The sequence below is a fragment of the Fukomys damarensis genome, unplaced genomic scaffold (genome assembly GCF_012274545.1).
Source record: "Fukomys damarensis isolate Sample0158 unplaced genomic scaffold, DMR_v1.0_HiC HiC_scaffold_5, whole genome shotgun sequence".
NCBI lineage: Eukaryota > Metazoa > Chordata > Mammalia > Rodentia > Bathyergidae > Fukomys > Fukomys damarensis.
This window is the reverse complement of record NW_022900917.1, coordinates 66,641,153-66,664,756: the sequence shown is the minus strand read 5'-3', so window position 1 is coordinate 66,664,756 and position 23,604 is coordinate 66,641,153. Positions and strand designations below refer to the sequence as shown.

Sequence of the window (23,604 nt, the reverse complement as noted above, 5' to 3'; positions counted from 1 at the left end):
GTCACAGGACCAACATCGGACACAGGGATGTTCAGGGACAGCAGCATCTGCACCTTTATGCACACTACAGGCTGGGCAGGGCAGAGTGCCTGGTCCCAGGGACACCACTGTATCACTATAAAACCCAAAGGAAACAAGGAGCAAGTGCAAGTCCAGGAAACAGGGCCAGAGTCACGCAGAAAGGTCACTGTTATCAAAACGCTCTTGGTCGTACACTTCAGCCACCACCTTGCGGCCAGCAAACCAGCGCCCATTGAGGGCCTGGATGGCCTTGTGAGTCTCTGAGGCCATGGAAAACTCCACGAAGATCTTGACGATGATTTCTGCATCATCCTCCTCACCCTGCTTTTCCTGGTAGATGATAACACGGTTGACAGCACCAAATTTGCCACATTCTTCTGTCACCTCCCCCTCCAGGTCATCATCGATGTCCTTGGGATCCACCATGTTGCGGAGAACCATCACTGTGGACTGTGCAGGAGGGGAGAGCAGAGAGTTGCAGACTGCCTGGACTACCCCTGCTCCACCCCCTACCAGGTCCTGGCCGCCCACCTCCTGCTTTCGAAGCAGCTTCTGCATGACCATGTGGCGTGCACTGCTGCCTGAGATGCTCATGTGTTCCTGCTCACTCAGCATCTCTGGCCGCTCTGACTCCGGAAACAGCTCCTCTTCTTCCTTCTCCTTTTTGGGCTCCAAAAGGCCCAGCGTTGGGGGGCTGGCTAGGATGGGGTTCACCACTCCCACAGAAGGGATGGTGACCGGAATGGGAGGACGGGCTGGGGTCACACCTGCAGCAAAACCAACCAGGTCCAGCAGTCATCCCAACCCAAGACCTTTTTTGGGAAGGAGCAGAGAGATGGAGAGCCATGGCTAGCCTACCCTGGACTCAAAGGGTTACGTATGAGCAAGTGTGGGCCAGAAAACAGCCAAAGGAGAGAACCTGGAGATGAAAAGGCTGGGACAGAAGGGAGTCCTGGCCCACTCAGACTCACCTGTGATGACTCCAGGAGCCTGAGCAGCCATGACAGCTTGAGGCAAAGCCCCCAGAGGCTGGGCCAGGGTCAATGCTGGAGATACCAATCCAGGTGTAGCCAAAGTACCCAGCACTGCTGCTCCAGCCACTGCTTCCTACAACCAAAAAGGCCACCATAATCAGCCCATCTGGTTACTTCTACCCAACACCACCTGAAAAGCCAGCCTCCAAAGGACCAGAGGACCTATCCATGTCAAACCCATGAAATTGCACTAGCCCTCCTCACCTGAGCTGTAATCTTCGCTGTGGCTGCAGCTGCAGCTACAGCAGCAGCAGGCGGGAGGCCTCCAGGAGTGGCAGGTGTTAGCAGGGGCATGGGGGGCGTGACTGCCTTGCCTACTCGCAAATACTGGCCACCCAGATCAAACAAGTTCATGGAGGACACAGCATCCTGGGATGATTGGGCCTTCTCATACTCTGCAGGACAAGAGCAGCAGTGAGGAAGGTCAGTCCCAGCATTAGGTGGGACCCTCCTTTCCACAGCACCCCAAGCATACCAATGAAGCCATAGCCTTTGTGCTTGCCAGTTGTGGGGTCCCGAGCCAGCGTGCAAGACTTGATCTTGCCAAAGGCCTCAAATACACTCTTGATGTCATCATCTGAAAGATCCTGGTGCACAGATGCCACATATATACGGTTGAAGGCCCGTGCCTCCTCAGCCAGCTGGTCTATGATGGGCTGGGCCTGTCCTATGTTGCTGGGCCTGCCCACCTGGAGAAGAGGCAAGGGGATGAAGAGCACCATCAGCCCAGGCCCAGCCACTACATACTTCTAGGGCACTACTTTGTGTTGTCTGTTAGGGGATGGACAGAATATTCCATGTGTTCTCAGCTCAAGAACCAGGACCACCTCTTTTGCTCTCACCTTAATGTTTCTGCCCCCCAGCATCACTGAGTTCATCTGCTCCAAGGCCAGTTGTGCAGCTTCTGGAACCTCGTACTCCACAAAGGCAAAGCCCTAGACAGAGGGTAGCCCCATTAAGCCAGGAAGAGTCCTGAGAGGGTGAGCCCAGAGCAGCTGGAATGGGCCCAGCCTGCTCACCTTGTGTTTCATGGTGACGGAGTCCCAGGACATGTCAATGCTCTTGATGGGGCCAAAGGGGGCAAAGGCTTGGCGAATGGTGTCCTCCCCTAGCTCATAGTAGATGGAGCCCACGTAGACCCGGCACATGATGGCCAGTGCCCGCTGCCGCTGAGCTGCCATCTGCAGCAGGACAGAGGAGAGAGAGCCACTGGCTTGTCAGGGGGGCAGGAGGCTTGGAAGCCCTTTCCCCTCCTGATCCACCCACCCAGTTCTGCTGTGGGGAGGGCTCCCCCACAGCAGCAAGGTGCAGGCTCAGCCCCTGCAGTCAGGGCACAGGGGTCAGCAGGATCCCCCCTGAGGAAGGAAGGCCAGGCCCGATGGCAGGACACAGATGCACCCCAGCCCACCCAAGTCCCAGGCAGACTGTCAGCAAAGCTGACAGGTGGTCAAGAGGCAGGGCTGTGTGCCCTTCCCTACCCCAACCCTCCAGTCTTGAGGCCAGGTACCCCAGGCTGGGCTGGGAGATCCTCCCACCATCCCAGCCAAGTATTGCAACAGAAGAGGGAAGGAGCCATCCAAACTGGAGGGACCCACTAGCATGAAGGCCAGAAGAGAGGGTGGCAGAAGACAGGGCAGCCAATGCCCAGAAGAAACCCATGGGGAGGAGTTCAGGAGTCCAGAGCTGGGCTCCCTGGAGAGAACAAGGAGTAGTTGCTCATGCAGGGCTAACTCAGGCAGGGGTACTCTACACTCTCCCCATGTCAACACCCCCAACAAAAAAGTGGCCCGAAGCCTACACCCATAGTCAAGATCTGGCCTAGGCAAGAGCCGCTTGCCTGTCCTCCATGTTAGGAGGCCCCAGAGATCCTAATAGAAAAGTCTCAGGAATTCTTATAATGGGGAACTGCCATGCCAAGCAGGCCCAGGCACTGGCTGTGAGGCCCTCGCATGTTCTCAGGAACAGGGCCCTCTTCTCCTGCCACCTCACAGATGTGCCAGGTAGGAAGTTCTACAGCCATGTCTCATGGGCTGCAGGAAGACCATGGACCCCAGGGCTCTGCCTCTCTGAATAAACAAGGGCTCCTCTCACCCATACAAAGTTCCACTGGCAGAGATCAGTTTACTATTACTTTTTGTTTTTGTTGGTATGGGGAGGGGTTGAACCCAGGGCCTTTGGACTGAGCTATGTCTCCAGCCCTTAAAACTTTAAGATTTTGAGACAGGGTCTTGCTAGGTCATTAAATTGCCCAGGCTAGCCTCAAACTTGCAGTTTTCTTCCCTCGGTATCCCAGAGTTCTGGGATTACAGGTGTGCACAACCACACCCTGCACCAGTTTATATCAACAAGCCTGGTATAGGCCTAGCCCTCTGCTTCAGATAGGGCCCTCTAAGGAAGATCCACATCTCCCAACACATGACTCCCACAGTGAGGCCTATGTTCCCTTAGATTATGAATTCCTTAAAAAAATGGGGATGTTTTCTCCTCAAACCAGGCTCCCCAATGTATAGGCCTCAGGGCCCTACTTAGATCAAAGACCCTTGAAGGTGGAGCCATGTCCTCTTCTCATACTGAACTCTCCAGACATGAAGCCACGTCTATCCCTTGGGCCAAAGATCCCCAAGACAGTGCTATGTCTCCTTTTCAGGGCTGGGCTCCCCAACTACAGGTGAGTAAAGAGCTTTATCCCTGACCACATTTCTCCCAGCCCAGGTCTCTCAGAAGGTTGACAGCTCCTTTTGAAACACACTTCCCAGAAAGGACACTAGGTGTGTCTCCCCTGAGATGTCCAGGGTTGGGGCTGTTGTCCCCCCCTCAGGATTTTCCCAGGACAGGGCCTGGCCTCCTCAGCCTGCCTCTGGGCAAGGGAGGGGCACATCCTTCCCAGACTCCTTTGCTCACTGTGGCCATGGTCATGGCCCCTGCCTCTTCCCTGGCTGCATGACTGCTACCCCTTGCTGACAGCCAGGCCTGCAGCCCAAGTCTTTGCTTGCTCGGGTACCCAAACCCCACCCCACCCACCCATCCTCCCTCCAGGGTCTGAAGGGACCACAAGTTACGATCCTTCTTCTCAGGCTGACCCCATCCCAAGAGCCCAGGCAGCCTGGAGACTGACAGAGCAGGTGGCCCACAGGTGCGCCCGCTATGCAGGGTGGCAAGGGTGCAGACGAGCCTGGCATCGGCAGCTGCCCTCCCTGGCTGGCTGCCACAGCTGCCCTCCGCAGTTACCTGGCTGTTAGTTTTAAGGTGGGCCCTCAGAGCAGGTGGAGGCCTCCCCAGGGGCGGTCCCGGGGTGAGTGCCCACACCACTGGCCCCGCCATGCCTGGCGCTCTGCTGCGCTCGTCCTGAGCTGGCGGGCAGGGCCGGCCAGGGGAGCAAGGTCCCCAGCAGTGGGCTGCACTGACCCCCTCTAGCCCTGACTAAGGACATGAGCCCCAGAAGAAGTGAGCATTTCTATTGACCGATTGCAAAGGTGAGAGAGGATCTCCAAAGCCCATTGTCACTGCTGCCATCTGAAAGACAGTAAAGACAGAGTTCAGTCTGTTGGAGCCGAGCAGTCTCCCGCTCTTGTCAACACCTCACGCAGACAGCGGCAAGGCCCGGAGTCCCCGCCCTGCTTTCCCACACTGTGGCCGAGTGTTGGCTGCTGGCACCTGCCCAGGGGGGCCTCAGAGCCCCAGATGCCCATCCCGCAGCCTTTGTAGCAGGGCTGGCCAGGGCACAAGGAAGGGAGGGACGAATGGAGAACAGTGAGCAACCAGGACATCTCCTGGCAGCATGAATGTCTGAGGGCTGGGCCAGGGCTGGGGGCTCAAGGCCCAGGAACCTGTTGGCTTCACACCGGCCTCTCCCCCACGCAGATATCCCAGCATCTGGCCTGGAGCAGGGCCCAGGGGAAGCACCCCCAGATCGTTCCCTTCATCCTAGACTCCAGCCCACGTGGTCTGGACTTACTGCAGGGTGGGAGCCTGACCATGGGGACAGAGAGAAACACACGCTACATGCTGCTGCCACAGCTGTGCACAGCCTCAGGGGCATGGGGAAGACCCAGAGGCAATAGTGGAAACACCAAGAAGGGGAATGGGCAGAACTACAGAGAAGGAATGGGAAAGGGAGTGGAAAGGGGGCCACAGCAAGTAACAATTGGGAAAGGCTGGGCCACTCGTTCTTCAGGGAAGACCTGGGGGGTCCTGAGAATGAGTCCTCAAGAATCTGAGAGCCATAACACATTTTGGGGGTGGCCACAGGCACAGAAGGAGGAAGAGAAGGAAAAGGAGGAGACGGTGGAAGTGGGGAGGGGCAGTGGAGGCTTCGCGGCCCAGGCTGAGTGGGTCGGCCTCCAGCAGAACCAGCCACTGAGGCGGTGGTAGTGTGGTGGTGGTGGCGGGAGGGTGGTAGGACTCACCTGCAGGTTGGTGAGCTGCTGCTGCTGGTGCGCAATGGTCTGCTTCACAAGCACACTCTTGATACTCTGCTCCATGGCATATTTCTTGGCCTGAAAAAAACAGCAGTGAGGAGCACTGGGGGCCCAGCCTGCAGGGAGGTGGCCTGTCCCCACGGACCCCAGCTGAGCAGCCACATGCCCAGTAACCAGGAGGAGGCTCTCACCTTCTGGAGGGCCTCCTGCTGCTCAGGCGTCAGAGGAGGCAGTCCCAGCTTGGCAGCTGTGCTCTGCCCATTCTCCATCTTGATGGACTCTGTGCCCTGGAGGAGAACAGGGAAGTTGTTCAGCAGCAAGCTCAAGGGCTCCTGCACATAGTGCCACAAATCCCACACCTATCTCCCCAGTCCCTTCCCAGAGAGGGACAGGCTCCAGACAGACTGTCTTCTGCCTGGTTTGGATGCTGGTATGCTCTTCCCATATTGCTGTCCTCATCCCCAAAACTCTGTTTCCCCAGGGACCATGGGTGGGACATGGACTGAGGAAGGCAGTGACCTTGGGGGCCTGAACCAATCTGGGGCAGCTGTGGGGCCCAGATCACAATGGCCTCCTCAGAACCCAAGACAGGGAACAGAAGTCTAGTCCCTTACTGCCAGCCTGACTCCACAGTCTCCTCCATCCCATGAACCAGGGAGAGAATCAGCCTCAGCTGTGTTCTAGGTAAAGAGAGAATGGAGTCAGGCAGGATTTGCTGGACATGTGAGATTCCTCATTCCTACGCCACCTTGCATATCGGGATTCTTTACAGCCTTTGCTATGGACAGAGACATGGCTTCTCTGGGGTTCAGGGGCTACCCATGGACCAAGTATGGTCATAGGACCTCTCTTCCAATGTGTCAATCCTCCATCTCTGCATATACTATACACACCTTCCAATTAACCTGTATGCTCACCCAGGCTATATGAGCCATCAGGGGTTCTTCATCTGACCTCTACCGAATTCTTACATGGGCTGTGACCAGATCCTCTGGGAAAGCCAGGAGCAGAACAGACCCAGAATACCTATAGGCCACGAGATGTGTGGGCAGGGTAGGCTCGCCACAGTGGCTACAGATCCAATGGAAATTACTAGAATTATGTTTACATTCTGTCAAAGCTGTTTCCACGCTTTTAATAATGGGAAGAACACAGTCATATTAGCAAGAAAGCCCAGCATAAGAGTCAGCAGAGCACACCTGCCCAATAGCTCTAAAGACCACTGGGAACCCTTCTAGGCTTCCAGGCAGAGCCTTATGAGGGATGGTAGAGGAGAAACGGAGAGCCTTAACAGAGGAGTGACAAACGAGGACAGATACAAAGGAGGCATGTAGGGGCCAGTTGATTCAAACCCCAAGAACCCCATCCTAGCCACCAAAGTGCTGCGTTTCCAGCCCAGGGTCAGAAGGCATAGGGCATAGTAGGACCCTCCCTGGCAACTACAGTTTGGCTCACACTAAGCCTGTCTCTATCTTCCCAGCTGCCAAGCCCTATCCTCCTTAGTGGAAGGGGGCCTGAGACCAAGATGGGGATGCTAGTGCAGACCGTCACCATGGAAATCAATGCCAGTCCCCTGCAACCCATTAGAAACCTTTCAATCTCCTCTTTGTCTTAGTAAACAAAAGGCCTTTCTCCCACCAACCAATGGCTGCTGGACAGCTAGCCAGGGCCAGGAGCCTCAGCCCCCAGAGCTTCCCAGACTGCACACTATATTCCTGTTCCCCACCCCCCACCCCCAGAGGGTGACTGAGGGCCAAGGGGAGGGTCTAGTCCCAAGAGGCTGCCAGGCCAACTTCTGGAGGCCTGCCAGGACCCTCTGTAGGCGGGCACTGAAGTGAAGAAGCACAAAAATCCCATCACTCAGCAACAACAAAGTACAGCTCTACTTTCTAGAAGACCCATTTTCTTGGATTATGACCTGTTCACACCCACTTTGGAGCCTGGGGCACAGAAAAAGTGGGGGCCTGAATCCTCATAATACCTGTCCTTTGAGCAGAATGCTGTTTTGTTCTATTATTTAAATTAAAAGAGAACTACAATGGAAATCTGCATTTCTGGCTCTAAAAAAATGCTGCCCATTCTAGAACAGCAGGCCTCGCCTTCCATACTATTCTGATACCAAAAGCAAGCACGGCTGATATCAGTCCCCAGTGCCCCAACCTGGTCAGTCCATTGCCAAGCCCTGCCTAAGGTCTGGGACAGGAAAAATTCACAGGGGAGAGGCCAGGCCAGAAGCAGAATGGGGAGGAAGCAGGAGAGGAGGCACAGGGCTAAGCCTAACGTGCTGAGAAGCACTGTCAGCCCAGAGGCAGAGAAGGGTCTCTGGGCTCCTCCCTAGCTGCCCTGGCCAGGTCTCTATGGCAGGCAGGCGGATGGGTGGGCAGACAGACAGTTGGACCTAAGGGAGAGGATGCTTAAGGTTAGTACCTGTGGAGGTTTCCATTTGTCTCCTGCTGCCACCACTGCCGCCGCCGCTGCTGCCGCCGCCGCTGCTGGCTCAGACCCCCCTCCTTGCTGGCCATTGACTTGCTGCAGACAGGAAGGAGATGTTGTAACCAATAGTCACACAATACCATCACCCAAGGCCCTCTCTCCTCTTTCCAAGCTAAGTAAGGGCTGAGCTCCTCACAGTCAAGCACGGGAGGCCAGACATGGGCACAAGAAGGATCTAGCTCCAGCACAGCTCCTCAATATTCCCAACATTACCCCCAATTTATATCGCCTATTCCTCAAACTGACTGGCACATCTGCAGCTGACTAGGGCAACAGCAGCATTTGGGCTTGGCAGCAAGTCCTTGGGAATGGGCATGGTAGAGAGTAAGCAGTGGTTCTGCTTCAGACCAAGGAAAGTCACCTTCTTCTGCTAACAGGATGAACCAGCCTGGATGACAAGGAGAACAAGAGGCTGTCCCCTGGAACCCCTTCTGAGGGAGCAAGAGTACCTTGCCAGTACCCTGCTCATACCTGGGGCCAAAGGAGCTTCGCATTAGTTCAGTTTGTCCACAGGCTCTAGTCAAGCCCAGGATGCCCTCCCCTAATAACCAAGATGTCCAGGGCTTTCTGACTTCCTGGGAGGGAGAGCCTGATCCTCTGGATCTGCACCAGACCTATCCTACAATGAAAGGGTACAGAGAACGCTGCTGTGCAGAGCCAAACTCCAGGAAAATGCAGCTCCCATCATGGCCTTTTGGGATGACAAGGGCAAAGTCAGGCCTCAGGCAGGAGGTGGACAATGTCATGGGGGCGGAAGACTTGGTGGAAGAACCATGACATCTATCCCACCTTCTCAGTGGCTACACAGTAGAAACAGGGCAGAGTATGCTCACCATTCCAGCTCAGGGATGAAAATCACAATATCTAAGTATGTGAGGAAAGGCTATGCCCACACCTGCAGCCACACAGACAATGCCAGAGGAGTGCTGACATGCCAGGGCATCTCTCTCAGGTTTTCAGGCCTCTAGAGGAGGGACAGCAGCATAGCCCAGCACACTGAAGACCAAGCCAATGGGCCCATGCCTTGTTTTGCCTGAAGCCATTTCAAATGCTTCTGGCCCGGGTGTGTGCCATTGCTCAGCTCTGAGCGCTACAGCCTGGAAATGGCACACTCCAGAGAGCCAAAGGAAAGGGGCCTTTCTGTTGTAACCCCATCCACAGAGCAGCAGCTGCTTCTCAATATGCACAAGAAGACAGTGCTTGTAGTACCGCGCTAAGAACCTACAAACAGGGTGAACTTGAACTTCCTGCTTCCCCAAACTACCACACTAGTCAACACAAGGACCAGGACAGTGCTACTAGGACATTGTTCAGATGAGACTTTCTGGGAAAAGTCTACTAGTAGACACTAAACAAGCCATTCATAGCATCCTATTCACGACAGAATGAAAAATCTCAGTCATACTGAGCCTAGGATTCTGTTCTAAACAGTCACTAGCAGCTGGGCATGGTAGTGCACGCCTGTAATCCTAGCACTCAGGAGGCTGAGGCAGGAGGATTGCTGTGAGTTCGAGACCAGCCTGGTCTACACGGTGAGTTCTAGGTCAGTCTCAACTACATAGTGAGACCCTGTTTCAAAAAACCAAAAAAAAAAAAAAACTCCCCCCAAAAAACCCCAACAACAAATAAACAGTCACTAGGAGCCAGGCACGGTGGTATACACCATAATCCCAGGATTCAGAAGGCTAAGGCAGGAGGATCACCACAAGTTGAAGCCAGCCTGGGCTATGTAGTGAATTCAAGGCTAGCATGAACTACACATTAAGATCCTGTCTCAAAAAAGAATCAAAACATTGCCAGACATGGTGGCTCAGGCCTATAATCCCAGCACTCCGGAGGCTGAAGTAAGGAGGATCCCCAGCCTGAGCTACATAGTGAGGCAGGTGGGAACCACTGAGCTAAATCCTGGGCCTGAGCTACACAATGAGTCAAAGTCAGCCTGAACTATTCAGCAAGACCCTGCCTAAAACAAACAAAAACCCAAACAAAAAACAAAACAGTTACCACTTAGGAGGCTTGAGGGAGAAGGATTACCTGGAGTTTGAGGCAAGCCTGGGCTACATATTGAGTTTATAAAGGACAGCCTGAACTGCACAGTGAGATTCTGGAGGAAGCTGTCACCTATTGTCACAGCTAGTCACATGCTGTCATCTCTGGCAATGGAAATGTCAGGCTATGTGGTCACAATGTTCCCTAGCACCAGGTAGCAGTGCAAGAGGTAGGAAGCCACCTCTGAGAAATGGACATACCAGTTCTGCCTCTCAAAAGTCCAGAACAAACAGAATGTTTCCATTAGAAGACATTTAAATGTCAAGTAACTTTGAGCCGGGCAGTAGAGGTGCATGCCTATAATCCCAGCACTCGGGAGGCTGAAGCAGGAGGATTGCTGCTGAGTTCAAGACCAGCCTGGGCTATAAAGTGAGTTCCAGAGCAGTCCCAACTACATAGTGAGACCCTGTCTCAAACCCCCCACCAAAAAACCCTCTAGAGCTACATGATGATTTACCATCCTCCATGAAATACATCACAGTCAGCCACTGCACAAAGCAAGTTACAGGTTCTAGCAATAAGCATTATTAGGGCCAGAGAATTAGCTCAGTGGTGCCACGCATGACTTTCAAACTCAAGATCCCAAGTTTGATCCCCCATACTAGGGGAGGAAAAAAAAAAAAAAAAAGAAGCACTGTTAATAGCATCAGCATCAGCTGGGCATGGTGGCACACACCTATATAATTCCAGAACCAGGGAGGCTGAGGCAGGAGAACTGCTGTGGGTTTGAGGCCAGCTTGGGCTACATAGTGAGCTCAAAGCAAGACCTGTCTCAAAACCAAAAACCAATCAATAAAACAAATCAATAAATAACAGCATCAGACCCCTAGAGCAGGGCTTACTATAGGACACTGTCTTCCATCTGTTCAGGCCCCATCACATGGCACAATGCTATGTGATCAGGCTCTGTGCTAAGGACTGCAGATACAGCAAAAACAAGGAAGAGAGAAGCATAACTCAGGAGCCTCATGGCCAACTGCTTGAAGACAGTGTACTTGCAGGCACCTAAGATGATTTCTGTAGCTAGAAGTGCTAAGAAAAAAATAAAAGAACAGGACGAGAAGTGACTATGAGGTATACTAAAATCTAGCAGCCAGGCAAGGCCTCTTTGTGAGGTGACATGCAGGTTAGGGCCTTCAGAAGAAACTGATTGTTTCCATCAGGATGGAAAAAAAAGAAGTCAAGGGTGATGGCCTTGAGCAGAAGCAGTCAGAGAAGGGAAGACTGGAGCAATGAATCAAAGACACAACGTAATGAAGACTGAATCGCTCCTGGGAAGAGACCTACTGCTGTTTCTGCAGCCACCAGGCAGAAGAGAAGTCCAAAGAAAAGGAGGCTCTTCCACATCTTTCTGCATCTATCCCCATCCAACTTGTGTCAGCTAGGTTGAGCCACACTATTAGTGTTTTCTTTTCACAAGAGCAGAAGCACCATGACACTGACACAGAGAACAGATTCTCACTAGCCCAACCAGGACAGCAGGGGATAAGTCAACACTTCTAAAAACCTTTCCACTCAAAAAATTAGAGGCTGGGATGTAGTTTAGTGGTATAGCATGCTTAGCACCATGCAAGGCTTTGGCTTCAAAATGTGTAACAAACAAACAAACAAACAAACTTAAAAGAGGAATGTGCTAGACCTCCTTCAACCTGCTGCAGTAAGCCTGGGCCTTTAAATTAAATAACATGTACTAACCACGAGAAGATGTGCATGGCAATGAACACCCCTTTGAAAACTCCAGCTAATGGGGTCAGACACACTGTCCATTCATTTCAATAATGACAATATATGAAGGCCAGGGATTTAGCTCAGTGGTACCCCATATGCCTAGCAAGCTCAAGGCCCAGTACTGAAAAACAACAACAACAAAATAATGACAATACATGTATGGCACTGCACCACTACAGCTGAACCCCAGCTCATGCCTTACTCCCTCGAGCACTATGCACTACTCTGCAGATACTTGGGAGATGAGGCACTCACTCTCCCGTGCCTTCCCAAGTGTCCATCCTTGTCTGTGAGCCTCCCTCTCCTTCACCATCAACTGTCACCTGGGAAGTCAACAAATTCTCAACTCTCTGGCTTCCTCCTCACAAAGACTCCTTGCTCTTGAGGCTTCAAGAAACAGCAGGGCAAGGTAGAAACTTAACCATGACATAACGGTCACACGTGCCTTTTCAAACAGGCCTTACCTCATATCTGGGTGTGGGCTGGGGGAGAGAGGAACTGCAAAGGGGAAAGGTCCGGGGGGGGGTGTCCCTAAGTTAAGTGGGGAGGAAGATAGGCTGCGATGTGCACACGTGATTTCTCTTTGTTAATCACTGCCCTACCTTAAAAGTGGGTGCTAAACAGAAGAGAGGGACTCCTTCCTCTGGATGCCCACGCCACCCTAAGCACAGCTCTCTCAGGCGCGCCTAGCACAAGGTACACCAGAGTGAGAACTGGTCTCTTGGTGCCCATCAGACTCCCGAACAAGGCAGGAACTGCCTCTGGACAGTTCCCCACTGTGCCGCAAAATCCTCCCACAGCGCTTGGCGCAGAGCAATTGCTCAAAGACTTGGGATGACAGCACATCCTTCCTCTCCTGAGTAGAATAGGACGGGGTTAAGAGTTTCCTAGCGCAGCACCGGCGGAGACCGATCACAGAGGCTAGCACGGGGAGCCAAGGCCTCCCGTCCTCTCCGCACTGCAATCCTGCCCCTTCCACTCCCACCAACTGGGAGCACACTGGCAGAGGTAGGGGAGCAGATGCCATTCTCCTTGGACGCAGCTTGCGCGGGACTGTGGGGCTCACCCCATCAACAGAGCCAGGCCCACAACCTCCCGCCGGAAGCTGGAGGCCGCGGGCCGGAAGCTGCGACCGGGCCAAGGCCGACCAGATCCGCAGCCGCAGGGAGATCCGCGAGGGGCCCTGGAAAACAGCTGCCCCTCAGGGGACCTCCACGATCTGGCTGATGCGACCGAAGATACGCTTCCACCAGCTGAGAGCCGCCCGTGGCCGATGAGGGTCACTTACAAGAGCTATGGTTGCCGTCGCCATCTTGCGTCCGTCGCGGCCGCTGCGCGCGCCACTCACTCCAGCGTCCTCCCCAGTCTCGTGCGATCTGGCAGCCAACCGAGCAACTCTCGCGATAAAATACCTGTCCCTAGATACGCGATAGGCGAGGAATGCGCTTCCGGGGCGGGGAAAATTAGAGTCCCGGATAGGGTGGGGCCTGGTGGACCGGGACTGGAGGGCGAGGGCGGAGCAACCCCGGGAGATTGGTAACCCGACCCCTGAGGATCTGTACCTGCAAGGCCGCCGGCATCTTTCTGCCCGAACACTTGCGTCACCTCCCGTTGGGGCCAGTGCTCTATTTCTCTGTCTACCTTACAGACAGACACAGCAGGCGTGTTCGCTCGCTGTTACCAAGGAGACGAGAAAAGCGGCCCTCTCAGGCTAAGGGAATCTGGGTAGACAGTTGAGACAGGTGACAAAAGGACCACATCTCAGGCCGCACCTCAGATTTTGAGATGCATTGTCTTTGCGTTGTAACTATTCATAAAAACTGAAGTGCCTCAGTACAAATGCTTTTTAGGTCGGATGGCACATAGTTGGTGGACATGCAGCCTGTCTGAGACAGCCCTTGGGGCGGTCATACTGTGGGAACGCTATGCAGGGAGTCCCCCTTGGGTCCCAAGCTATATTTAAAGGCTCAGGATGTCCATCTGTGTTGGGCAAAGAGCGCCCCGAACTTGCCGTGGGCTGTACCCAATCCCTGGAAGAAACCACCTCTGTATCTTCATTTGCTTGATTTTTATCTTTTGCGGCGGGGGCGGGGATCCAACTCGGGCCCTTGCTCTTGCCAGGCAGGTGGCAGAACCACTGAGCCAAACCCCCGGCTCCTTCATTTACTTGAGGTAATGAAGTATCTTCCCTGGCTAGGCAAGTCTCTTTTCAACCGTGGGAAAGTTTAGAAATGGAATATGGAAGCCGGGTGTGGTGGCTCATGCCTGTAATCCCAGCACTCAGGAGGCTGAGGCAGGAGGATCACTGTGAGTTTGAGACCAGCCTGGGCTACACAGTGAGTTCCAGGTCAGTCTCAACTACATAGTAGACCCTGTCTCAAGCCCCCCACCAAAAAGAAAAAAATAAATTGAATATAGACATGTCTAATAAAATATGCCAGAATATTTTCCTTTCCTCCCCCCAGAAACCCCTCTGAAAAAGGCAAAACCTATGAAGTCAGGCAGGTGGATTGTCTTGGAGTTGTGGAGTCAGACAGCAGATCTGCTGCAGTCCACTCGGCTGTGGAGGTTAGTGTCTGAAAGATCTTGTGAAGGTACACCTGGAAAACAGGACACCGCAGACCTCTGTCCCTGTCCCTGGGTCTGGGATGTGAGCTCCAGGAGAGGAGTACTGAGGCCTTGCCCTGTTTCAAAATTGGGGCAGTAAGCAAAAGTCCTGCCCCTTTTTCTACCTCTACCAATCCTGTTCGCAGAGCCTGCTCCTATATGTTCCACACAGGCTGTTCTGAGAGGTTTCCTCCCTCCAACAACTCCCTGCTCTAAAGACTGGCAGCAGGGGTGCCCAGTAAAATCATCCAGCTAGACCCCAGACTCCCAAAGCACCAAGTGATAAGCCCTAGCCACAAAGAGCAGCTCACTCTTTAACACAACTGGACAGCTCAGGATCACCAGGTAAAAGAGGATAAGGAAACAAGTCTCAAAAGGAACTGTGGTGGGTCAGGGATTTAGCTCAGTGGTTCCGCTGCCTGCTTTGCAAGTGCAAGGACCAGACTTTGATCCCCGGTACAAAAAAAAAAAAAAAAAAAAAAAAAAAAAAAAAAGGAAACAGGTGGGCTGGGGGGGGGTTAGCTCAGTGGCACCCACACCTACCTTGCAAGCACAAAGTCCTGAGTTCAACCCCTAGTACCAAAAAAAGGAAGCAAAGGAAGAAAAAAAGAGCTAAAATACTATCCTCAGAGATGTTCAAATTTTGCATCCCCAAAACAAAAACTGAGAGCTATAGAGAAAGAACAAATGAGTCCTTCCAAAAAGAAAATTTGAGGAAAAGGAACAATTCAATAGGTTTGAAAAGCAAAGTTGGAATCTTCAGAATGCATAACAATAAAACCATAGAGGTAGAAGCCAGAAACTGTTATAATCACAGTGGTTAGTACTCTCCAGTGCTTAGAAACCACATGGCCCACCAGAGCTTCCACAGTGGAGGGGGTGGATGAGCTAGGACTCACCACCACCAGAGGGGTGCCTCTAGGTAGCACTTCTCAAGTAGACAGTGATATGTAACATTACACTTAGGTACTTGGAGCTTGGCACTGTTCTTATCGCACCAGAGTTCAGAGTTCTAGCCCTCCTTATAACAACACTCTGCAGAGGCACTACCCTCAGTACTCCCAATAAGGAGGTGCAGGGTCAACTAAGGCCATACCTCAGGGAGCACAGGTCAGTTCCAGAGCCTGGGCCCGTAACCACACACATCACTTAAAAGCCAAGTCCTGCATTTCAAATCCAGAAAAAGGAAAGAAATCAACAAAGAAATAACTGAAGAAAATTTGTTTCTGGATATTAGATGAAAGAGTCACTGAGAATTTATAAAGCATTGGAGCAAAGAAAAGATTGAGAAAGAATCAGAAAGAGCTCATAGGTAAAGGATTTAGAGGCATGAATGTTTTGGGAAGTACAAGAAAATGGTGTGACACCTTCATAATCCTAGGGGAGAAATGATTTTCAAAGGAATTGATATCTCGCTCCCTCCGTCTCTCTCTGTGTACTGACAAACCCAGGGCTGTTGCACTGAGCTACAACCATAGCCCCTTATTTTTTATTTTGAGACACTTTCACTAAGTTGCTCAAGTGGAACTCAAAATCCTCCTGCCTCAGTCTCCCAAAGTGATGAGGTTACGGGCATGGAGTCAAGTTTCTCATACCTAGTTACCCGTTCAAGCATGTGAGATTAGAATAAAGACAGGAAAGCAAACACTTTTAACCTCCCATGCTTCCTCTCTCAAGCTACTTGGAGGATGTTCCTGCTTACATGGGATGAGTGAAAAGAGGAAAGCATGGGATCCAGAGAAAAGATAGGGAGTGTCCTAGGACACTAGCGAAGAGTAACTCAGGCTGACACCTGGGCTACAATACAAAAGCAGGAAGCCTGGGGCATAGAGCTTACATGGTGAGGGTTATAGGAAAAGAAGAAATTGGTAAATTATGCCCTCACTCCTCTAACTATTAAGAGGAAGTCCACATTTCTGCAGGGGAATCCAAAGATCCAAAGATGAATTAATGGCAGACACATATAGAAAATTTAAAAAAAAGACAATTATTAACTCCATGGAAAATAAAACATTGAGCAGAAAATAAAATATAACCTAGGATATCTTGTTCTCTGCTGAGATCCATGGTAATGAAGCTGAATCATATCCAGGCAGCTATGCCACCCATCACACTAGTACAATGCTGGATCAGAGGGGAGGCAGAGGATTTCTTCTCCCTTTAAACAGTGATAGTGAACCTTTTAGAGCTTTCAATGATAGCAAACAGCCCGCTGTGGCATGCATGCCATAGGTTTACCACCACTGCCATAGAGGATGCCACCTTGGGCACCTAATATAGAATAATCAATAAACAGGACCAAACACATGCTTGTAGTTTTGAAAAACATGGATTCTAAATGCCTGAAAAACACCTAAGAGAGCTGAATCCCAGGTGGATTAGGGTAGGAGACTGCATTACTAATTTGTTATTGCTCCCCGCCGAAACCATTCCCTTTTTAAAACAATACACATATAATTGTGAAAAGATAAGAACTCAGCATAGGCATGATTACATGTAGACTGTAGTACTGATGCTTTTAAGTTCAGTTTAATCACTGGTACAATCTGTTATGTGTTTGCCACTCAACATGACCATGCACAATCAGACAGCTTAACAGTAGGATTCCCTCCTAGACTGTGTAAGTTATTTGAAATCTGCATTTTAAGTTGAAAGGTATGAAATTTTTAAAAATGTTGTAAATAGTATTGGATGTTTAAGATAACTTGTGATTCACTATAATTGTTCATTTAATTTGATATGCCTTGGCAGTTTTGTTTTGGTTTTTTGGCTTTTGGTTAGGATGGTATTCTAGGCAAAATCTCACCACCCTCATGATGCCCATTCTCTAACCACAGGAGCCAGTGAGTGTTAGCTTACATGGCAGAAAGTACTTTGTAGTAGTGCTTAATCTTATAGACTTTAAGGTGATTATCCTAGGTTTTCAAGGTGGACCCACCCTAATCATAGCAGTCCTTATGTAGAACTTTTCTGGCAGCAGATAACCAGCTGACTTAAGACAAAGATTTGGCCTGCTGCCGCAGGCCTTGAAGGCAGAGAGAGAGCCAAGGAATGTGAACAGCCTCAAGAAGCTGAGAATGGTCTTCAGTTGACAGCCAGTAAGAAAATGGGGATCTTAGCCCTAGCATTGCGAGGCAGTGAATAAATCTGCCAATAGTCCAAATTAATCGAAAGTGGACTCTCCCCTAAGTCCCCTAGAAAGAAATGAAGCCTGCCAACCCCTTAATTTTAGTCCCATATCAGACTTTTGACCTATTCTGACAAATTTATAATAAATTTATATTTTGAGCCACCAATTTTGTGATAAATTTTACAGTGGCAATGTACTAGAACTAATAACAGTAGAGACCTTTCCTGTTTTGACATTTGGAATGTTTAATAAGAAACCTGATGTATTAAATTTATATAAACAACTTAAAATGTTTAAGACTGTTAAACAGCCCAGGAACTAAGAGATCAGAGCAAGGGATTATGTGTGTGTGTGTGCACGTGTGTGTACATGTGTGTGCAGAATTCACCAGGGTATTGAAATGTCTAAGGTGGAAACAGTAGTTGAGCGGGAAAGAGATAGGGAGCCAGGAATGCACATTCTCAGGGCTCCAGAGGAGCTGTCTCAGGATGGGGCTGTGGTAGATTCCTGACCTCTGACCCCTCCAGGTCAGGGAAAATAAGAGACAAACAGCCTCTTGGAGGGGTTATGGGGGTGGGGGGCACAGGTCCTGGTCTCAGAACGAGTGGAAGGCCAGAAGGGTGCTCCAGGGTGGTTCTGCATGGGACCAGAGGTTTTGTGGACCATGGCCTCAACTCCAGGCCCTCTACCTTCTGTTTCTTCAGCTGGTTCCGGCCCTCTCTGGTGCCTAATGCTGTGTCTGACACCTGTAGGGCTCCATCTGGTTTGAGGTCCAGGCTCCTAGCCTGACTGTGGCACCAACCAGGTATGGCTGCTCTCCCTGACCACATGAAACCATTCCCTTGGCAGAGATTTGTTCAGGGCTAACCCCCATCCCCCACCCCACCCAGGCTCCCTTGGCCCCTCACTGGCCCCACTAGCATGCCAGGGCCCCACACTGCTGGGGAAGGTTGGGGGTCCTCACTGACAGGCTGGTGTTCATCGGCTCTCAGGCATGCTGGTGAGGACAGCTCCAGCAGTGCTGGACTCTTCCCCACGTCGCTCACCCTGAGCCGGCAGCACCTGGGCCGGGCCTCCAGGGTTGGTCAGGTCAGGACTGGGTCCTTCGGTACTTGAGGAAGGTAGTTTCCAAGAAGGCAGCCAGCTTCATGCGGTCATCCTGCAGAGGAAGGAAGCATGGAGGGCTGAAGCAGTGTGATATATCTATCCTGAACCCCACCCCATAACTAGGCGGCTATGCCTACCTCATGCAGAAAGCCGTAGTGCACAAGTTCAGCTGCAAGGTCCTGGGCACTATCGGCTATAGCAGGACAAGGGGCAAACTGTGAGGCTGCCATATTCTGGCACCTGCCCCCCACCCCCCAGGGCCTCCCTCTGCCTACTTGGTAGCAGGTCATAGGTCAGCTGCCGGTGCAGCCGGTCCTCCAGCACCAGAAGCAGTGTGAGCTGGGGGTGGGAAGGCATGGTCGGGCACAGCCATACTTGGCATACCCTGCCTGCCCGCCCAGCCCAGTCCAGGACCCTGCTCACATGCCAGCGCGCCTTGTCTTCACCCCTCTCCAGGTTGCACTGCATCTGGACTACCTGTGGGTGGGGAGGCTAGGTTACCCACAAGCAACTTGGCAGAGGGGCCAGAAACTTGGCAGAGGGGCCCAGAAAAGACCACAGAGATTAGAAATTAGATTTAGCTTAGTGGTTCCACTGCCTGCTTTGCAAGCACAAGGACCAGAGTTCCATCCCCAGTACACACCCCCCAAAAAAAAGAAAAGAAAAAAAAGAAATTAAAAAAATTTTCCAGGGCTAGCCCAGAAGGTACATCTTACTACTAGCTGCCTGGTGCATTAAGGAGAATTTCCATGAGTAGGCACTGGGGCTGGGTACTGAAGGATGAATAGGAGACATCACAAGTGAAAAGAATGCATTGAGAAGGAAGTGTGGGAAGTAGAGGGGAAAAGTCAGCAGGGATGTGATAGAGCAGAAGAGGAGGATGCCAGCAGGACCAGTCAAGAGAGTTGGGGGCTTGGGCTGAGGACTCCCATGAGCTTTCTAGGCAGCCAGAAACCAGGTAGGCTGTTAAGACATGAACTTAGATAGCACTGTGGAAGGAAGGAAGCCAGGATAAGTAGGGCCAGGCTGAGGACTGGTGCTCTAGGTAATGGAGTTGGCTCAGATCAGGGTGGTAGCCATGGGCACACCTAAGGCCAACCCTGAGAACTCAATGGGTATTGGCATGAACAGTAGAGGGAGATACAGAGGCTGACCAGGAGGCAGCCTCACGGGAAGAGAGATTTGGGGAAATGTGGTACCTGGGAGGCCTTGGGGAACATCCTAGGGCACAAGGGTCAGCGAATCAGCCAACCAAGTGGGGCATCAGAATGCTCCAGCAGTGAGATATCTAGAGAAAAGCTGTTTGCAGCACAAAGGAATATGGGCAGGCAGCAGGATAGGGAAAGGGCTTGCAGGAGCAAGGAACCTCTGGGAAAATGGGGAATCCTAGCATGTCCTAGAACCTGCTCAGTCCCCCAAAAGCCCCAGCCTGGACCTGGTCTCTGGCAGTCTGGTGAAGAACTGGCCCCGGGAGATGGAGAATGCAGGCCCAGAGAGAAGGGCACCAGTTATCTGGACAGTTTGGGAGACAGCACAGTGCAGCAGGGGTGGGACTTGCCTTTCTGGTCTCTGAGTCAAAGGGTTCTGGCGTTGGAGTCTTGGCCTTCTGAGCCTCTTCAGGGGGTGGGGCCAACACACGGGGAAGCCCCAGGGGCCGAGCAGCAGCAAAATTCATCAGGGGATAGATCCCATTCCTGAGGACACATGGGGTCGGGGTAGCTGGGGGCAGAAGCCTGAGAGCACCCAGTCTCATGCCAGCCAGCTCTCACCTGACATCTTCCAGGAATTTGTCCAGCTCCAAGAAGGAGACCTCTGAGTATCTGACAGAAGGTGAGCAGTACATGAAGGGTGAACAACTGGCCAGGGAACTGAGTGAAGGCTGCAGGGTAGCCACTACTCACCGCCACTGCATTGCAGGCTGGTGGGGCCGAGGGATTTCTGCCAAGACGGCGTGCAAGTCCATTGCCTTGGTCTTTTCCTCCACTACATTCTCAGGCATGAGGTCTGTGGGCCATAGGAGCACTCAGTGGTTCCCAGCCACAGGTCCTGCAGGACCCCTTCCACAAGGCCCCTGACCCATCCAGACCTGCCTGCCCCTTACACTGGTGCTGGATGAAGCAGTGGGCTGCCAATAGCTTCAGTGAGTGCACCTCAAAGAGCACACGGTGGAAGAGGAGGTTGTGGGCAGAAGGCCGGTGAGCAGGGTCCTGGGCCAGACAGGAAAGGATGAACTCCTGGGTATGTGAAGAGGAGAGCCAGTGGTGGACAGAGGCTCCCTGCTGTAGCCCCACAGTGTGAAGACAGGCCCCCTGAAGTCCTTAGACCCAGGTGTCTACCCTCATGTGCCCCTACTCAGGGTTGCTGCAGTGATGCACATAGGGGAAGGTATCCCATTAATAGCCAGGCCAGGACCTGACCTTTCGAACTTGAGGATAATCAGTCTTCAAACTCAGAACACTCAAGCTCTACTTCCCTCAACCTTCAAGGAAACATAGGGAGCGGGTGCTATTACCCTCAATACACAAACAAAAGCCCTCCTAATCACAGTCTGCCCCCAATTTGGAGATGACCTAGATGAGTCCTCATCCTGCTTCCCCCCTGCCTCCTGGGCTTCTCATACGCACCCAAGCCCCATTTTTCCTTTCCCTTAGCCCCAGGGGTTGAACTGTTAAACTGCTGGACTCTGACCAGAGAGACTGTGGATGCAGCTTCTGTCCTATACCTCCTTTGTCGGCCCTGTGCCCATTATGCCCCACCAAGCCCGGGAGCTTAGAGGTAGGGACTTGGGTGAGGCAGACCTGAGTGCAAATGCAGGGTCCACTACTTATTCTAAAGCCTTGGGAAAGTCCTTGGTCTCTCTGAGCCTTATTTTCTTTACAAAGTTGGCATAGTAATAATAACCATATAGAGAATGTCTCTGCTCTTCTTGTCTTTAGACTTCATGAATTATTTCTTGCCTGAGACTCTATATTAGCTCCCAGAGGGATCTTTCTCATCTGTGGGCCTTAGTACGGAGGAATGGAGAAAGCCACTCACCCGCATGTTGGGGTCACTCAGTGAGTGCCTGGCTCGAGCAATGGCCTCTTCTGTGACTCGGGTGTCTCCATTAGCCTGGATCTCCAGCACAGCCATCTGGGGTCAGTGCCAGGTTGGGATCCCAGAAGAGACAGCATAGGTAAGAATGGATAGAGTTCCACCTGGAGAGGGTAGGAGGTGGGGCCAGTACCTCCAGCGCACACATTCCAAAGGAGAAGATGTCCACTGCAGTGCCATCTGCGACCTCTGAAAGTGGGAGAGCAAGGCAGGGTGGGTAGGACAGATGTAGGGCCAGGTCAGTCACCAACAACAGCCCTCCTGGACTCACCGCCATATTCTGGTGGGAAGAAGTGCAGGTTCCGCAGTTCCTGGCGCTCAGTACGGATGGGGCTCCGGAGATCATCTGGGAGCTCTACAGAAGTGCAAAGCCCTAAGCAGCCAGCCTTTCCATGGACCCCACCCCCCAGAGGCCTCACGCACCATTGGAGAAGATGCGGTACCACACTGCACAGGCCACCATGGAAAGAAAGAGTAGGTGTAAGATCCTGGGCTCCCAACAGGTCCCCTGTCTGCCCCACCCAGCCCAGCCCCTTCCAGGAGCACCAGAGCCGATCTTGATGAGGCCATTGTGCTGAATGAAGATGGTGTCACTGGTCAAGTTCCCGTGGATGATGGGGGGGTTGCAGGCGTGCAGAAAGCTGCAGGCGAGTGGGGGAAGGCACGAGGGTCAGAGGTCATGGGAGCAGTGGGTGCTGCTGGGCAAGCACATTACAGCTTGGTCCTCACCTGAGAGCAGAGAGGATCTGCGTGCACCAGCGCTTCCAGGCCTGGCAGCAAAGTAGACACATGGACAAACGATTCCCATTGGGTGGGCACAGGAGAGGCTGGGCCTGCTAAGCCAGTCGTGGCCCACCCCTGGTCCAAGGCAGCCCTGCGCCACCTCCAATACTGTCCTGAGCACCCCCATCTTGGCCCCAGCCTCTCCCCATACCCGGGTGCTCATGGCTTTGTGGTTCTTCTTGGTCTTTTTCAGAAATTGCTTGAGGCTGCCCGATGACACGTACTCTGTGATGAAGATGACCTGCAGGATGGGTGGGCTCGCGGGCTTCGCCGCTGCAGGTGGGTGCCCCCAGCTCCCAGCCAGGCTCGGGGCTCGGGGCTTCCCTTACCCCCCACCCACCCCCGGCTCACCCTCGCTCTGGCCTCTGACGAGTCCAACCAGTACTTGTGCAGCTTGACAATGTTGGGGTGGTCCACCAGCGCCAACTGCTCAAACATAGTTTGGATCCTCTCCTGGAGAAGGGAGGCGGTCACCCAGTGGCCACAGGATTGCACAGGTCGGGAGGGGGCAGCCAGCCTCACCTCATGGGCGGAGAAAGCCTTCCTGTCGCCAAAGTGCAGCTCATTCCACACTACTTCTACCCCCTCCTCCGTGTCCATGGCCAGAAAGGTGCTCTGGATCCCAGGCATATTCCCTTGGTTCACCTGGGAGTGGGGGGAATTTGTGCCTTGCGTCTTAAGTGTGGTGTTGAGGATGAGAACGCGGTCCCACCCAAGCCCTTCCCCTTCAGCTCCAGCTCCTAGGGACAGCTGGGGACATACAGGGGACTGGCACCTGGGAGTCTAGGGGCAGTATCCAGAGGGATTGGAGCAGAGCCGCAGAGAGCTGGCACGGTTCCCGGGGCATGGGAGGTGGTTCTGGAAGGGCACTAGTCCTCGGGGAGTGGAAGTCTAAGGACCAGCCACAACGCGGCCGCTGTAGAGGCCTCGGGCTGCCCCTACACCACAGACACCACTGCTGCGCGGGCCTCCACCCCTCCGCCGCCCACCTGCTCTCGCCGCTTCTGCCAGCGGCCACACGGGCTCTCTTCCAGGATGTCGCTCTCGTCTTCGCTCTCGTCCTCCCTCTCCCGCTCCCGGCCCCGCCTTGGCGCTGGCTCCGGGGCCGCCATAGTTCAGCGGGCCCAGGCTGCGATCTGCC

General features: G+C 52.7%; 2 protein-coding genes across 8 annotated transcripts; both read right to left on the bottom strand.

Annotated features, from left to right (window-relative positions):
- Nucleotides 1-47: 47 nt before the first annotated feature.
- Nucleotides 48-13,382, bottom strand: Puf60 (poly(U) binding splicing factor 60). Of its 2 annotated transcripts, XM_010630603.3 has the most exons (13): nucleotides 13,306-13,382; nucleotides 13,032-13,161; nucleotides 7,901-8,002; nucleotides 5,665-5,760; nucleotides 5,462-5,551; nucleotides 4,518-4,568; nucleotides 2,075-2,236; nucleotides 1,898-1,990; nucleotides 1,531-1,744; nucleotides 1,260-1,450; nucleotides 993-1,128; nucleotides 553-788; nucleotides 48-471 (listed from the first exon to the last, which is right to left on the bottom strand). In XM_010630603.3, the coding sequence occupies exons 2-13, from the start codon at nucleotides 13,053-13,055 to the stop codon at nucleotides 172-174; spliced, it is 1,695 nt and encodes a 564-aa protein (XP_010628905.1). In that variant the 5' UTR covers nucleotides 13,056-13,161; nucleotides 13,306-13,382; the 3' UTR covers nucleotides 48-171. The 2 variants fall into 2 exon arrangements, with proteins under 2 accessions (XP_010628905.1, XP_010628906.1); XM_010630604.3 differs by lacking the exon at nucleotides 4,518-4,568.
- A 3,032-nt stretch (nucleotides 13,383-16,414) lies between these two features.
- Nrbp2 (nuclear receptor binding protein 2) lies at nucleotides 16,415-23,598 on the bottom strand. Of its 6 annotated transcripts, XM_033760834.1 has the most exons (19): nucleotides 23,453-23,598; nucleotides 22,986-23,108; nucleotides 22,815-22,916; nucleotides 22,615-22,704; nucleotides 22,410-22,450; nucleotides 22,227-22,321; nucleotides 22,104-22,127; nucleotides 21,952-22,053; nucleotides 21,814-21,869; nucleotides 21,624-21,719; nucleotides 20,674-20,821; nucleotides 20,489-20,591; nucleotides 20,357-20,407; nucleotides 20,146-20,281; nucleotides 19,011-19,064; nucleotides 18,863-18,926; nucleotides 18,725-18,780; nucleotides 18,527-18,639; nucleotides 16,415-16,508 (listed from the first exon to the last, which is right to left on the bottom strand). In XM_033760834.1, the coding sequence occupies exons 1-18, from the start codon at nucleotides 23,573-23,575 to the stop codon at nucleotides 18,571-18,573; spliced, it is 1,533 nt and encodes a 510-aa protein (XP_033616725.1). In that variant the 5' UTR covers nucleotides 23,576-23,598; the 3' UTR covers nucleotides 16,415-16,508; nucleotides 18,527-18,570. The 6 variants fall into 6 exon arrangements, with proteins under 6 accessions (XP_033616725.1, XP_010628899.1, XP_010628901.1 ...); XM_010630597.1 differs by lacking the exon at nucleotides 16,415-16,508 and having other exon boundaries at nucleotides 16,861-18,639; XM_010630599.1 differs by lacking the exon at nucleotides 16,415-16,508 and having other exon boundaries at nucleotides 16,861-18,639; nucleotides 20,689-20,821.
- Nucleotides 23,599-23,604: the final 6 nt, after the last annotated feature.